The sequence below is a fragment of the Crocuta crocuta genome, unplaced genomic scaffold (assembly GCF_008692635.1).
Source record: "Crocuta crocuta isolate KB4526 unplaced genomic scaffold, BGI_CrCroc_1.0 scaffold167, whole genome shotgun sequence".
Classification (NCBI taxonomy): Eukaryota; Metazoa; Chordata; class Mammalia; order Carnivora; family Hyaenidae; genus Crocuta; species Crocuta crocuta.
Window position 1 is genome coordinate 7,571,927 of NW_027532406.1, and position 16,669 is coordinate 7,588,595.

General features: G+C 35.0%; 1 protein-coding gene across 8 annotated transcripts in view; it reads left to right on the forward strand.

The window, feature by feature from the left end:
- HERC4 (HECT and RLD domain containing E3 ubiquitin protein ligase 4) overlaps positions 1-16,669 on the forward strand; it is a 137,198-nt gene that overhangs the window by 109,010 nt on the left and 11,519 nt on the right. For all 8 annotated transcript variants that reach the window (XM_077778580.1, XM_077778581.1, XM_077778579.1 and 5 more), the window contains 3 exons: positions 11,894-12,060; positions 12,743-12,809; positions 15,186-15,268. In XM_077778580.1, the coding sequence (XP_077634706.1) occupies positions 11,894-12,060; positions 12,743-12,809; positions 15,186-15,268 (317 nt within the window). The remainder of the gene's footprint in view (positions 1-11,893; positions 12,061-12,742; positions 12,810-15,185; positions 15,269-16,669) is intronic.

Consider the following 16,669-nt stretch of genomic DNA (forward strand, 5'->3'; position numbering starts at 1 on the left):
ATTTGGTTCCTTAGTAGTACAATTCGTATGGGAATGGATTCTCTCTCTTTAGTTACTAATTTTTCTAAAGAATGAATCTGTTCATTGACATACTCCACTGGTGACTATTTTTTTTTTTTTAGTTTTGTTTTCATGGATTTAAACATATTTGATGTTTTTAGCCCATCATAGTTATTACTATCTTTATTGATGCTCATATTATCGCATCTTTGTCTTGAAAGAGCTCTGCAGGTTGACACCTGAGTTCTTTTGATGCAACTTTAATACTCTTTCATAGCTTCCTTACTACCTGGTGTACTTGGTATGAAAAAATCCTCCAAAACTACATTTGCTGCCTAACAATACCAACATTACCACCAGTATCATGATAAAAGCTGAAAATGGTCGTTTCTTTTTTTTTTAGTTGTTTTTGAAGGGTTTTTTTTGGTGTGTATTTTTTTGTCCTTTGAGTATAACCTCAGGAGAGCTGCACAAATAATAGAGAGCAGTAGCAGGGGGATATGGTCAGTTGGCCTATGTTTTAGAGGAGCTGGGGTTTTTAAGAAGGTAAATGGAAGGAGGTCTAGAAGGAGTGAAGAGTCAGGAGACTTAACCTCTATGCCTGATTGTATGAGGGGTTGGAAGAGAAAACAGACACCATTTATGAGAGCTACAGGGGAAATAGTGTCCTCAGAAGACAGTCTTGTTCATTTACAAAAGAGGAAGGAAAACTTGGAAAGAAGTTTAGGATATGGACAATTTTCCAAATGATAGATTGTGAGTTCCGGGGCAAACACTGAAAAGGTTTAGTGGAGCAAGGATAGTTGTAAGGTTCTGTCAGATTTTAGGGCCTATACAGTACCGCAGGAAGATGGGATGAGGGATAACCTGTGAGTTTGAGGCTTCCTATGTTGATAAACAGACATATTAAGACATGGTGGAGTAGTCCTGATGGCCTTTGAGGTAGGTGGTTAATCTGATTGAATTACAGTCTCCTTGGCTTGGTGTCTTAGGGTAGGTTGTTAATGGTATGGTAGATAGAAGTTAAGAGGGTACATGTGGTGGAGGCCTGTCCTTCTAGGAACACAGAGTTCTATGGGACTTCATTCAGTTCTGCAGAGGGGTATTGTTTTGAGACCAGGGGTGGGGCAGTCTTAACAAGCTTTATTGTGGATCTCTGGGAGATCCTTTCAGTTATATCTTGATTTCACCAGTGGAGCCCTGTTGAATTGGTTCCTCTTTTGTGTACTTTGGATGTGTCCCAGTTTTTCCTTAATTATTATTTACATTTGGTACAACAATGTGACCAGCTCTTCTTGTGTTTACCCCAGCTCTAGTATTAGTCTTTTCTCCCTTTTTAAAAAATTTTTTTAATGTTTTATTTATTTCTGAGAGAGAGGGAGACACAGAATCTGAAACAGGCTCCAGGCTCTGAGGTAGCTGTCAGCATAGAACCTGAAGCGGGGCTCAAACCCACGAACTGTGAGATCATGAGCTGAGCCGAAGCTGGATGCCTAACCACCTGAGCCACCCAGGCGCCCCTAGCCTTTTCTCCTTAAAAGCCCTCACTTTTTCAGATGGAAATAGTATGCAGAAACTATGCTCTGAATGCTAAGTGTACTCCCTACTACCAGGTAGTCATTGCTTTCAAATTCTCAGCAGACAGAATCAGGAACTGTATATACACACGTATGTACACATCTCATGATTTCCAGCATATATATGGTTTCTAACCGTGAGATCATACTGATATCTCTAATTCTATGCAAATACCATTACTCTAACCTCCTTTTCCATTTTATATGACTTAAAGCACCACTGAGAAACTGCATAGCTATCATCTTAAAGATATTTACTCAGTCTACTCTATATGTAGTCAGTCTTCTTGCTACATTGAAAACTCAGTCCTGACTAGGAGAGGGAGAAGGCTGAGAGCTATATGTTCTTTTAAAAACTTTTTTTAATTAAGTAAGTTCAAAACAATATTCATCATTTTAGGAATTTTTTTAATGTACAATTTAGTGGCATTTAGTATATTCGTGGTGTTCCAGAACATTCCATCACCTCAACAGGAAACCTGTACACATTTAGCGGTTACTCCCCATTTCCTTCTCCCTCCAGCCCTTGATGATCACTACTCTATTATCTGTCTCTGTGTATTTGTCTTTTCTTGATATTTGCTGTAAATGAAGTCATACAATATGTGGCCTTTTGTGGCTGGCTTCTTCGTGTAGCAGGTTTCCAAGGTTCATCCATGCTATACTTCATTCCATTTTATAATTGAATAATACTCATTTGTGTGAATATGCCTCATTTTGTTTATCCATTCATCAGCCAATAGACACTTGGGTTAATTACATCTTTTGGTAAAATTCTCTGAATAATGCTGCTGTGAACATTTATGTACAAGTTTTTGTTTGCACACTGCAGTTAGTTTGGATGTATTCCTAGGAGTGGAATTGCTGGGTCATGTTATAATTCAATTTGACTTTTTAAGGAACCACCAAACTGTTGACATTCCCGTCAACAGTATATGAGGATTCCAGTTTCTAGTTCATGGGCAACATTTGCTATTTTCCTTTTTTTTAAATTATATATGTCAAAAATATTTTTTATTTATATATATTTCTTAATCTTACAGTGGTTATGAAGTGGTACCTCATTTGGTGCTAAATTGCATTTCCTTAAATGGCTAGTTAATGTGTTTGATACATTCTTTAGCAAAATGTCTTTTAAGTCCTCTGCTCATTTTAAAATTAATCTTTTTGTTGTTGAATTATAAGAGTTTTTTATATATTCTGGATACTAGACTCTAATTAGATGTATGATTTGCAAATATTCTCTCCCATTTTATGGTTGTCTTTTTGCTTTCTTGATAATGTATTTTTGCACACAGAAGTTTTAAATTTTGTTGAAGTCTTACCTATTTTTTCTTTTGTTGCATATGTTTTTGGTGTAATAACTAAGAAACCATGGGCTATTGCAAGGTCATGAAGATTAACCTCTGAATTTTCTTCTGAGTTTTATAGTTTTAGCTGTTATAGGTCTTTGATCTATTTTGAGTTAATTTTTGGCTATGTTGTGAGGTAATAAGAGTTCAGCTTCGTTCTCTGCATGTGAATAACTCGTTGTCCCACTATTATTTGTTAAAAAGGCTGTTTTTCCCTTACTGTGTGGTTTTGGTACCGTTGTTGAAAATTAATTGACTACAAAGATATGGATTTATCTCTGGACTCTTAAGTTTTATCCCAGTGAAATATATGTCTGTCCTTATGTCAGTACCACGCTATTTGTTTACTTTAGCTTTGTGTAAGTTTTACATTTGGTTTGTTCACTGCTAGGGTATAGAAGTACAACCGATTATGCTCGCTTTGGCAGCACATATAAAAGAAATACAACTGCTTTTTGTGTTTTCATCTTGTATTATGCGACTTTGCTAAATTCACTTATCAGCTCTAATTGTTTTGTGGATGGATTTTCTTTATACAAGATCATGGTATCCACAAATGCAATAGATTTAATTTTACTTCTTTCCTTCCAATTGAGATACCTTTATTTCTTTTTCTTGCACCTAATTGCCCTGTGTAGAACTTCCAGTACACTATCATATACAAGTGTTTAGACTGCACATGCTTTTCTTTTCCTGATCTGGCAGGATATTTGATTTTTCATAAATTCCTTTTTTTTTTTTTTCCCAGAAAGTCCTTCTATCATGTTAAGAAGTTCTCTTTTATGCACGATTTGTTGAGTATATTTATCATGAAAGAGCGTGGTATTTTGTCAGATGCTTTTTGTGCATCAAGATGAACATGTGATTTTCCTCCTTCATTCCATTAATGTGATGTATTACATTGGTGCATTTTTTTTTTTTTTATGTTGAACCACCTGTATTCTTGAGATAAAACTATTTGGTCATGGTATAATACTTTTAGTATGCTGTTGAATTCAGTTTGCTAATATTCTGTTGATGACTTTTCCATCCTTATTTGTTAGGGATACTGGTCTATAGTTTTCTTTTTGCTATTTGTGATACCTTTGTCTTTGGTGTCATGGTATTTGACCTCACAGATGAGTTAGAAAATGTTCCCTCTTCCTTTTCTTGGAAGAAGAAAAATGGGTGTTAATTATTCTTTAAATGTTTGGTAGAATCTGGTCCTAGGCTTTTCTTTGTTGGAAGGTTTTTTTTGCTTATTTTATATTTATTTTTTGAGAGCGAGAGAGTGCAAGCACAGAGGAAGGTCAGAGAGAGGGAGATAGAGAACCAGAATCAGGCTCTGTGCTGACAGAGACTCAAACTCAAGAATCTTGAGACCATAACTTGAGCCGAAGTCAGATGCTTAACCAGCTGAGCCATTCAGGTACTCCTGTTGGAGGTTTTTGATTAGTGATTCAGTTTCTTGTTACAGGTTATTGGGTTTTTTTTTTTTTTCCTTCTGGTGTCAGTTTGGTAGTCTGTATGTTCCAGGAATTTGCCCATTTCTTCTAGATTATCTGTTTTGTTGTCATGCAGTTGTTCATAGTATTCTTTTAAAAATCTTTTTTATGCCTGTAAGGATGATAGTAATGTCGCCACTTTAAATTCTCATTTTAGAAGTGTGAGTCTTTTCTTTTTTCTTGGCCATTCTAGCTAAAGGTTTGTCAGTTTTGTTGCTCTTTTAAAAGAATCTATCTATATTTTATTTATCTCCACTTTAATGCTTATTGTTATTTCCCTCTACCAACTTCAGGTTTAGTCTGCTTTTCTTAGCATAGTTTTTATGATATCAAGTTTGATCATTGATTTGAGATATTTTTTAATTAATTTTTAAATTAATATCCAAATTAGCTATAGTGCAGTGATTTCAGGAGTAGATTCCAGTGATTCATCCCCTATATATAACTCCCAACACATGTCTTCTTCCTTAATGCCCTTTATTCATTTACCACCCCCCCACCCATTTTATTTTTTAATATATATATATTTGTAAATATAAATTTCTCTATGAATTTGGAATTATAAATTGCCCCTAAATTTAAAGAGACTAACATCATAAAAAACATATTTTCTGATGACTATGGAATGAAACTAGAAATCAACAACGGAAGGAAATAGGGTGCATGGCTGGCTCAGTGAGTGGAGCATGGAACTCTTGATAACTGGGTTGTGGACTCAAGCCCCATGTGGGTATAGAGATTACTTAAACATAAAATCTTTAAAAAGCAGGGGCAGAAGGAGGGGTGCCTGGGTGGCTTAGTTGGTTAAGCATCGGACTCTTGTTTTCAGATCAGGTCATGATCTCCAGGTTCGCGGGTTCAAGCCCTGTATCAGACTCTGCACTGATACTGTGGAGCCTACTTGAGATTTTCTATCTCCCTCCCTCTCTGCCCTTTAGTGCATGCGCTCTCTCTCTCTCTCTCTCTCTTTCAAAAATAAATAAATTTAAAATTTTGAAGGCTTAATTTTTGACCTAATGTGGTCTCTCCTGAAAATTATCCTATTTACGTTTGAGAATAATGTGTTCTGCTGTTATTGAATGGACTGTTCTATAGCTGTCTGTTCAGTCTGATCATCCTACAGTGTTGTTCAGGTCCTCTATTTCCTTATTGATCTTCTGTCTGATTGTTATATCCATTATTGATATATTGGATATTGGGATATTATAGCCTCCAATGTTTATAAATGTTACATCTTCTTGGTGAATTGATGCTTATCAGTATATGTCTTTATCTTTTGTAACATTTTTTTAAGTCTATTTTGTCTGATACTAGTATAGCCACTCACCTCTGTCTTGGTTACTGTTTACATGGCATATCATTTTTTTCAAACTTTCACCATTTCTTTTTTTGAAAAAGAGTGCAAGTGAGGGAGGGGAGGGAGAGGGGGACAGAGGATCTGAAGCAGGCTGTGTGCTGACAACAGCAAGCCTGATGTACTGCTCAAACTTGTGATCATGACCTGGGCTGAAGTCTGATGTTCAGCCAACTGAGTCACCCTGGACCCCCAAAGTTTCCCTTTCAAGCTAGTGTCTGACTTTATTTATTTATTTTTTTAATAGTTTATTGTCAAGTTGGTTTCCATTATAACACCCAGTGCTCATCCCCACAAGTGCCCTCCTCCATGCCCATAACCCCCATCTCATCCCCCCCACCCCATCTGCCCTCAGTTTGTTCTTGGCATTCAAGAGTCTCTCATGGTTTGCCTCCCTCCCTCTCCCCCGCTATTTTCCCACTTCTTCTCCCTCATGGTCCTCCGTTAAGTTCCTCTTAATCCTCCTATACATGCAAACATATGGTATCTGTCCTCTGCCTGACTTATTTCGCTCAGCATAACACCCTCAAGTTTCATCCATGTTGCTACACATGGCCAGATTTCATTCTTTCTCATTGCCATGTACTATTCCATTGTATAGATAAACCACATCTTCTTGATCCATTTATCCGTTGATGGACACTTAGGCTCTTTCCATGTTTTGGCTATTGTTGAGAGTGCTGCTGTGAACATTGGGATATGTGTGGCTCTATGAATCAGCACTCCTGTATCCCTTGAGTAAATTCCTAGCAGTCCTATTACTGGGTCATAGGGAAGTTCTATTGTTAAGTTTTGAGGAATCTCCACACTGTTTTCCAGAGGGACTGCACCAGTGTACATTCCCACCAACAGTGTAGAAGGGTGCCCATTTCTCTACATCCTTGCCAGCATCTATAGTCTCCTGATTTGTTCATTTTAGCCACTCTGACCAGCGTGAGGTGGTATCTCAGTGTGGTTTTGATTTGTATTTCCCTGATGAGGGATGCTGAGCTTTGTTTCATGTGTCTGTNTGGTGGATAATTCTTTTTATGTGCCGTTGGATTTGATTTGCAAGTATCTTGTTGAGGAATTTTGCAAGGATATTGGCCTGTAGGTTGTGGGGTTTTTTGTTTTTTATTTTTTTGCTGGATCTCTGTCTGGCTTGGGAATCAAAGTGATGCCGGCTTCATAAAATGAGTCTGGAAGTTTTCCTTTGATTTCTGTTTTTTGGAATACCTTGAGAAGAATGGGTATTAATTCTGTTTTAAATGTCTGGTATAATTCTCCAGGGAAGCCATCAGGTCCAGAGCTCTTATTTGTGGGAGATTTTTGGTAACTGATTCGATTTCTTCACTAGTTATGGGTCTGTTCAGATTTTCAGTCTCTTCCCGTGTGAATTTTGGTAGTNGCTCTTGTTGCTCTCTCTCGTTCCTTTAGGTGAGCTGTTAGATTTTGCACTTACACTTTTTCTAATTTCTTGAAATAGGCCTAGAATTCAATGTACTTTCCTCTTAGGACTGCCTTTGCCGCATCCTATAGAGTTTGGATTGTTGTATTTTCATTTTCATTTGTTTCCATATATTTTTAAATTTCTTCTCTAATTGCCTCATTGGCCCATTCTTTCTTTAGTAGGGTGTTCTTTAACCTCCATGTTTTTGGAGGTTTTCCAGGCTTCTTCCTGTGATTGATTTCAAGTTTCATAGCATTGTGATCTGAAAGTGTGCATGGTATGATCTCAGTTCTTTTCTATTTATTGAGGGCTGCTTTATGTCCCAGTGTGTGATCTATCTTGGAGAATGAGCCATGCGCACTTGAGAAGAAAGTGAATTCCATAAATATATCTGTCAGATCCATGTGGTCAATGTGTCATACAAGTCCATTGTTTCTTTAGTGATTTTCCATCTGGTTGATCTATCCATTGCTGTTGAGTATTAAAGTCCCCTGCTATTAGCACATTCTTATCCACAAGAGTGTTTCTGTTTGTGATTAATTGTTTTATATATTTAGGTGCTCCCATATTTGGTGTGTAGACATTTATAGTTGTTAGTTCTTCCTGATGGATAGACCATGTAATTATTATATAATGCCCTTCTTCATCCCTTGTTACTCTCTTTAATTTAAAGTTCAGTTTGTCTGAGATAAGTATAGCTACTCCAGCTTTTCTTCTTGGAATTTCTTTGGAGGAGAGTTCTTCCATTTCGTCATTTTGGTTAGCTTTCTGTCTCTTGTTAATTTTAAAAGCTAATTGTACACTCTGCCCCTGCGAGTTCTGCTGTATTAGAGAAGGCTCTTTGTTCAGGGTCTGTCCAGGAATTGTTCTTTGAATGGTGTCTCTTGGTTTCTCTTGTTGAGTGTTTGGTTATTTTGTTTTCCTATTCATATTTGGGAGTCTCCACCATGTGTAGTTTGGCTTGTTTCTTGAGGCAACCCAATGCAGGCCATTGCTGAGGGGCTCTGTGCGGCAGACGAGGGTCCAACAGCTGTGGTGCTCCCGGGCTGTGTGCAGCGTGGCGGCCCTGCTCCCAAAGCGCTGAGCAGGCCTCTAGTGTCTGACTTTAAAGTGAGGCTTGTAGACAGCATATACACATCTTCCTAGACTTACTATGATGTCATGTTTTAATAAACCCACTGTAAATTGGAAATTTTAAAATCAAACATGCATTGACTACACCTAATCTGCTGAACATTAGACCTTAGCCTAACCTACACTAAACATGCTCAGAACAGCCTGTAGTTGGGCAAAATCATCTTAAACCCATTTTTTAACCAAATGTTGAATATCACACGTAATTTATTGATTATTGTACTGAAAATGGAGAATAGAATTGTTGTATGGGCACAATGGTTATAAGTGTATTGGTGGTTTACCCTCATGATTGCATGACTATCTGGAAGCTGTGGCTTACTGTTGCTGCTCAGCACATACTGTATATTGCTGTCCCAGGAAAAGAGCAAAATCTAAAATGTGAAGTATGGTTTCTGCTGGTGTAATATCACTTTTGCAGCATTGTAAAATAAAAAAATCGGAAGTTGAACCATTGTAAATTAGGGACTGGTTGTAGTTGAAAAATGGTTTCTTAAAATCTTTTCTGCTAGTTTCTGCCTTTTGATTGCAGAATTTAATTCATTTACACTTAAAGCTATTACTAATAAGGAAGCACTTCTGCCATTTTACTGTTTGTTTCCTGTAAATCTTATCTTTATCTCTCTTATTCTTCACTTACTCCATTACTGCCTTTTTAAAGAAATTTAATTGTTTTTTTGTCTAGTGTGTTATTTTGATTCTTTTCTCATTTCCCTTTCTCTCTCTCTCTCTATATATATCTATATATTTTTCTTTAGTACTTGCTCTGAGGGTTACAATTAACACCTTAAATTTTTAAAAATCTAGTTGAATTAATACCAGCTTCCATAACGTGCAGAAACTGTTCCTGAAACAGCTCTGTCCTTTTCTTTTTGTTATTGTCACACCTTACAACTTTATACATTGTATGCCCATTAATGTAGATTTATAGTTATTTTACACATTTGAATTTTAAACCATATAGAGAAAAAAAGGAGTTACGAGTCAAAAATATAATAATTTTAACTTTTATATGTACTTGTGTAGTTACCTTTAGCAGAGTTCTTTTCTTTGTATGGCTTTGAGTTACTGTGTAGCATCCCTTCCTTTCAGTCTAATAGACTTTAGCATTTCTTGTAAGGAAGGTCTAGTAACAACGAACTGTCTCAGATTTTCTTTATCTGAGATTTCCTGAATGTAGAATTCTTGCTTGACAGTTTTCTTTCAGCTATTTAAGTGTGTTATTCCACCCTCTCTGACATGCATGGTTTCCGATTGGAAATCAGTGATTAATCCTATTGAGGAGCTCTGCTATGTCATGAGTTGCTTCTCTTTTGCTGTTTTCAAGACTCTTTTTGTAATTGACTTTTTATCGCTTAGATTAAAACATGTCTGGATGTGGATCTTGAATTTGTCATAAATGAAGTTTGTTGAGCTACTTGGATGTTAGATTTATGTCTTTTATCAAATTTAAGAAGTTTTCAGCCATTTCTTCAAATATTCTTTCTGCCTTATTCTCTCCTTTCCTTGTGGGACTCTCCTGTTTACATGATGTTACACTTGATGGTGTCCCATAAGTCTGTTAGACTCTGTTCATATTTCTTCATTCTTTTTTCTTGCTGTTCCACAAAATAGATTTCAGTTGACCCATCTTCAAGTTCATGGTTTCTTTCTTCTGCCTGTTCAAATTTCTTGTACCCCTGCAGTGAACTTTTTGTTTCAGTTATTGTACTTTTCAGCTCCAGAATTTGTAGTTGGTTCCTTTCCATAATTTCTATCTCTTTACTGATAGTCTCTATTTGAGGAGACATTATTCTTCTCTTCTCTTTTCCTTTAGCGATTTGAGCATATTTAGGACTGTTGATTTAAAGTCTTTGTCTAGTAAATCCAGTGTCTGGGTGTTTGTCAACAATTTATATATGTATTTTTTTTCTTGTGAATGGGCCATATTCCTTTTTTTAATGTCTCATAGATTTTTGTTAAATTCTGGACACTTTTGAATACCAGACAGTTATTTCCTGTCTTTTTCTTGTGATCCTTGGCTTTTTATTCACTGTTAAAAACGTGACACTGAAAAGTTATGTCATTTGGACATACACATGATTTACAGTCCCCGCTCATAGAGTAATTAGGTAAAGGCATTTCAAGGACGAACCATCAAATGTCAACATATATAGGTTTTTAACTCTTATGTTTTTTTACTCTTTGGCTGCCAGTGTTCTAGTAGTGTTCTGAACACTGGAAAGGGAAGTTAGGATTCTCATTCATTGTTAACTATGCATACCTTCATTTGATCCACTTGTTTCTTTGTATGTACATTCTGTGTTTTAACTTTGTTTTTTTTTTTTAATTTTTTTAATGTTTATCTTGGAGAAACAGCATGAGCAGGAGAGGGACAGAGAGTAAGAGAGACACAAAATCTGAAGCAGGCTGCAGGCTCTGAGCTGTCAGCAGAGAGCCCAACGCAGCAATCGAACCCATGAACTGCAAGATCATAACCTGAGCTGAAGTCAGAGGCTTAATCAGCTGAGCCACCCAGGAACCCCTGTTTTAACTTTTTAAATTACATTTTTAGTTGAAGTAGAGTTGACATTCAATATAATATATATTAGTTTCAGGTGTGTAACATAGCGATTCATAGTACACATAGTATTCATAGTATATGTACAGTACTTAAAGTGTAGTTAGTTACTCTGTCACCATACAAAGCTATTAAAATATTATTGACTACATTCCCTATGCTCTACTTTATATCCGTACAACTTATTTATTATGTAACTGGAGGTTTGTACCCCTTGATCCCCTTGAACCCTTTGATCCCTTTGTTTTTAATGCATCATCTGTTTCAGATTCCAGAGCCACTTTGGCTTATTCTTTCTAGAAAGGCAAGGGACTTCTCACCACATATCCCGTTTTCAACACTATTCTAGTTAGTACCTCTGATTTTCAGAATGTTGTTTTACTAATTGAGCTAACTGGGCCTACTTGACTTTAAAAGTATTTTTGGTACTTCCAATCCTTGAGTCTGAAGCACAAATTAGCTTGTTTTCCATTGGCTTTTCTCCTAAGCTACTGTTCCACTTTTTTGATTAGAAAAATGAGAAAACCTTAAGTATAATGTTTTTAAATCTTTTTTTGAACTTACAATACGTCAAAATATTTTTTTAATCATTGTTTCTGAGTGATTGATTATAGGCATTTATTCATTTTCTTTATGCTTTTTAAATCTTCCAAGTTATGAATGTGTATAATTATTTAAATCAGATTAAATGTCCTAGTAATCATTTATTAATTTAATGCTTAATGATGTAGAAATGCTCATATTTCTGGGGGGAAAAAACCAGTTGTGATTTTAGCAAGGTCTTCGTTTTGTCTTAGAAAATATATCTATGGAAATGTGTAGAAATACTAACACTGATATTATCCCAGGGAGATAGGATTGCAAATGAGCTTTTTCTTGTTATTCATTACTTTTTTCTGTGTCTTCAAAATTTTCTACTACAAGTATATGTTTTTGTCATCAGAAATAATGTAACATTTTAACTTGGAAATGGTCTTTACTTTTTTTTTTCTTTTATTTTTAGACATTTGAAGACAGTGATTTGTTCCATTTGATTGGTGTTATCTGTGGATTAGCAATTTATAATTTTACTATTGTGGACCTCCATTTTCCTTTGGCTTTATATAAGAAACTGCTGAAAAAGAAGCCATCCTTGGATGATTTGAAGGAACTAGTGCCTGATGTTGGGAGGTTAGTGGTAAAAAGTGAGAAGGGTCGGGTTTAGGTAATAGAGCATGGGAAATGTACAGAAAGCTTTCCTTTTAGAAGGAAAATTTTAGAATTTTCTAAATAATAATTTCTAAAATGATTCCTTTTAGAAATAATTGTATTTTGTGCTTGTTGATTTTCCAAAATAAACGAAAGCCCTTCTCATTTTGGAGAACTCATTCTATTACCCAGATCAAATTTTTGTACTGAAAGACTTCTGTGTATAAAACCATTTGCTAAATTTTGAGTAACTTAACAATATTTTACAAATATCAGATAACAAACTTAGGAAGGTAATGTTTCCTGAGAATGGTTAAATGATTAACTTGGACTTTTGATTACTTTCATTCCTAGCTGGAATATATAAAGTTTCTTCTTATTTATTACATAAAATAGCATAAAAATTGTATATGAATAAGAACAAATGTTAAAAATGGGTGGCTACATGGCCTTTGTATTTAGAAGAGATAAAAACCTTAGAGTGAGTTTTTTTCCTTCACAATTGTTCATTAGCTTGCTATTATACATCTACCATTCTGAAACCTACAGTACAGATTAATAAAAGGATTTTATCAAGAATGAATGAGAAATATATATTTATAAGCAAAATAGTAAAAATACCCAATAATGTTTTACCTCAAAGAAAAATGTATATTGTTTGCAGAAGCATGCAACAGTTATTGGATTATCCAGAAGATGATGTCGAGGAAACATTTTGTCTTAATTTTACGGTAAGATGGAAAGACCTAGTATAACCTGATTATTCATCATCCCTGCTTTATGGCTTTTTGTTTTTGTTTTTGTTTTTTTGACGAGTGGAATTTTTAACCCTTTAGCTAACATTTATTGAGCATTAACTGTTTTCTAGTCACAATATGTACATTATTTCATTTAATCCTCATAACAGTCCTATGAGATTGGTACTATTATCCTTATTTTACAGATGAAGAAAACTGAAAACAGTCCTTACATGTCAGAAATAATTTTTATACCTAGGTCTGTGACTTCAGAGCCTGGTGCTTTATCATTATGTTAAAGATCTTTACAAATATAAAAGGAACTCTTTATTCAAGTATTCATTTTTGAGTCTGTAGTTAATTACAAGAATCTTTAGAGAAGCAAAAGTTATCATACATTAGAAAATTCACTAATGAACTTACCACTTAAAAGACTAATTCCTACTCAGACATCCCTTTCTTCTCCACACTAATATTTGTTCTTGCTCAGTTATCTTACTGTTGAATGACATACCACGGTGCAAATGCAAATACATTGTAATGTTACTTGGAAAATGAAATTGCAAATCTTGCCAAAGACACAGAATTTTGTTAATTTAGTGAAAGAGATGTTGAATAACTTATCCATCTATGTGCAAAGCCCTTGACAAACAAGGATCTGGCAGAAGTAGACCAGTTGACATTTAAAGATGAGAAAATCAGCAAGGATTATGAGAAAGCACTCCAGAATGGAATGGTTTAAATGTTATAAATTAAACTCTTGGGAAAATGGTAAAACCTTTGGGTCTTTTCTCTTTCTTTTTCCTTTTAAAAAGTTTATGTATTTGTTTCCGCCCCCAAATAGTTCTCTTTATGATCTTGTCAAATCTCACAGATACCATATTTTCCCATAATTTTCAAAAAAAATTATGTGCTCCCTCAAAAAGTTTATCCATTTTTTGATCATTTTAAGAATTGGCACATAGGACAGTTGTAAGAAAATTTGGTGAAGATGAAATAAATGAATTTATTTTAATAAATAATGGTTGAATGGTTGGTTTCCCAATGGTTTGATTCTTCAATTCTATTTCATTTATAACAGTATCAATTATCTTTGAATTTTTATTATCTCAATGGACTGAAACCTTGGGTTCCAAGCAATATAATTTCTCATTTATCAATACCAAGTTTGTGAATGCTTAGTATATTCAAGAACTATGGTAATTTAAACATTCCTTACCACTGCCATTTCTTTTCCAGAAATTTTCAATGACTTTTTTATTGCTTGCATAATAATGGCCTTAGAATGGGCTTCAAAGACATTTATAACCTGGCTTTCTTTCTCACTTACATATCCCTCCATTAATACCAGGTTTTATCATGTCACACAGTATTCTCTTACATACCTTATCTTCCTATTTTTTAGGGCCATACGTTTTCAGAATTTGATATTTACTCTCATATCTGTCCTGTCCAATCCCTGTGCTCAATCAGAAATTCCATCCCCTCTCAGTCATTGAGAGCCCTACTCATCCTTTTGGGGCTTTTCAAAGGACATTTCTTCCTCAAGGTCTTTCATACTTTCTTCAATTAGAAGTGAGTGTTCTTTCCTCGGTGGTTTGATAGCATTTTGTTCATTTCTCTATTAAGCATTTATTTTAAGAAGTTGCTTATATAACACATTTCTCCTCAACTAGATCGTAAACTCCACAGCAGGGATTTATTCATCTGTTATCACCTCAACTCCACCAGAATGTTTTGTAGATAGCAGGTACTAAAAAGAAAAAAAATGTTTTCATAGAAGAGGATAATATTCCAAAAAGAGGGAATAGAAGGAGAAAAGATTCAAAGGTGGGAATGGTAATATTTTTTTGGAAAATCAGCAGACTGGGAAAGCAAAAAGCTTCAAAATAACCAGCTGTCTTTATAAACCAAATCATGCACACTGGAAAAACCACCTGTGGTCAAGAATGCAAACAAGACCCAAGTATAGGAGTAGGAATTGTCACGTGAGAAGAGCATGGCGGGTCTAGGGTGCATACATTTTGACACTTGTATTCTGTCACATGTGCAAAGAAAACTTCCTTTCTGATATTTTACTCCTGTAGTGCTTGTTCTAATGTTTTACATATAATAAATACTCTGTTTCCTGTTCTTAACTAACCAAACATTTGGTAATTTGTAGTTAGTCATGGTAGAATTTCACACAGAGGTTGAAAACTTCTCGTTGTGGCTTTATTTAAAATTAATTAAGCTTATGGTAGTAGCAGAATTTTACCTCAGCTTTATTCTTATACTTAATCAGAGAAAGGTAGACTATAATAATAGGTTATTAAAATCTATTAAGTTTTGAGTCTGACATTGACTTTTTTTAAAAATTTAAATTAATAGATCACAGTTGAAAACTTTGGTGCAACAGAAGTGAAAGAGCTGGTTCTAAATGGTGCAGACACAGCTGTTAACAAACAAAATCGGTAAGTGAATTATAGCAGTATCGGTGGTAGTAATAAGATTCCATAGGCATTTTCTTCTGTATATAGAAACCTGTCACAGTCTTAAATTTTTCCTCAGAACTTACTTTTTGAATGGTTAATAAGGAAGTAACTGCCTTTTGCTCCTGAAATCCCTTTAAAACATTAATAAAGAGATAAAAGATCATAACCAAAATAGAAGGGAGAGGAGACAACAGTAAACCCATTTTTCGAAGCTACAGAACAGGAGTGACTGAGTGGTCAGCCAGAGAAAGCGGCAACATAAGATGGGCCAGAAGGAGTGCTCGCTTTGGCAGAACATAGACTAAGATGAGCTGGAAGGAGCCAAGAAGGCAGCCAGTTTTTATATTACTGAACTGAGGCTCAGGCATTGAGAATAAAAATGTTAGAAAATGTATTTGGCTTAGGGAAATGCTGAAAATAAATAGCTGTTATAAAAAGCAGTTAAAAACCCATTTACCCATTTTCATTAGCACTACAATAGCCTGACAACTTCCCCTTTCTGGCCTGGGCAGAAGATTGGAAATTTATCTTCTGGAGAGATTGAACTAAAGGGACTTTAGATATTTTTGAAAGGGATGATGGAGGAATGGGGTACTTTGGATTTGAGTACAGTTAGGCACAGCCAGGGGTAAGAGGAATGAAAACAAGTAGATTGAGTCTACAATCACCCNACTTTTAAGTATGAATGGATAACCAAAGATCGATGGACTTTTAAGGAAAAACCAAAACTGTCGAAACGAATGCCAAGGAAACAGAAACCATGCAGGATGAAGAAAAACTTCAAAACAAAATGAAGTCTGTATTCTCAAAATGATCATGGCATCTACATGGATTAAAAATTAGTGACTTAAAATTCAAAAAAGTTGAATTAAAAATTGAAAAAAAAAAATTGGAAGAAATTTGTTGAAGAAATGGTACCAAAAAACTTGCCAGAACTGAATAGCATGCTTTCTTAAAAGACAAGTCTTTAAAATTAAAGGCATGGAAAGTTTAAAAAAAAAAAAAAAAATACTGAGGCAAAAGAGAATTTTCAAAATCCCAAGGGAATAAAGATTCCTAAAACCTTCCAGGAAAAAAAAGTAGACCGACCATATACAAAAAATAATCAGAATAACCTCAGACTTCTAAAGAACAACACTGAAGCTAGGAGATCAAAATTCGGGGGGTGGAGGGGAATGATTTTTTAACTTAGAATTTTGTATCAAAACTGTCAAGTACATGAGTGTATATAAAAACACCTTCATGCATCCAGAGTCTCAGAGAATTTACTTTCAATGCATTTTTCTCAGGAAGTTAAAGGAGGATGTGTTCTACCAAACCAAGGAATTAAACCAAGAAAGAGAAAAACATGGGAACCAAAAAAAAAAAAAAAAAAAAACC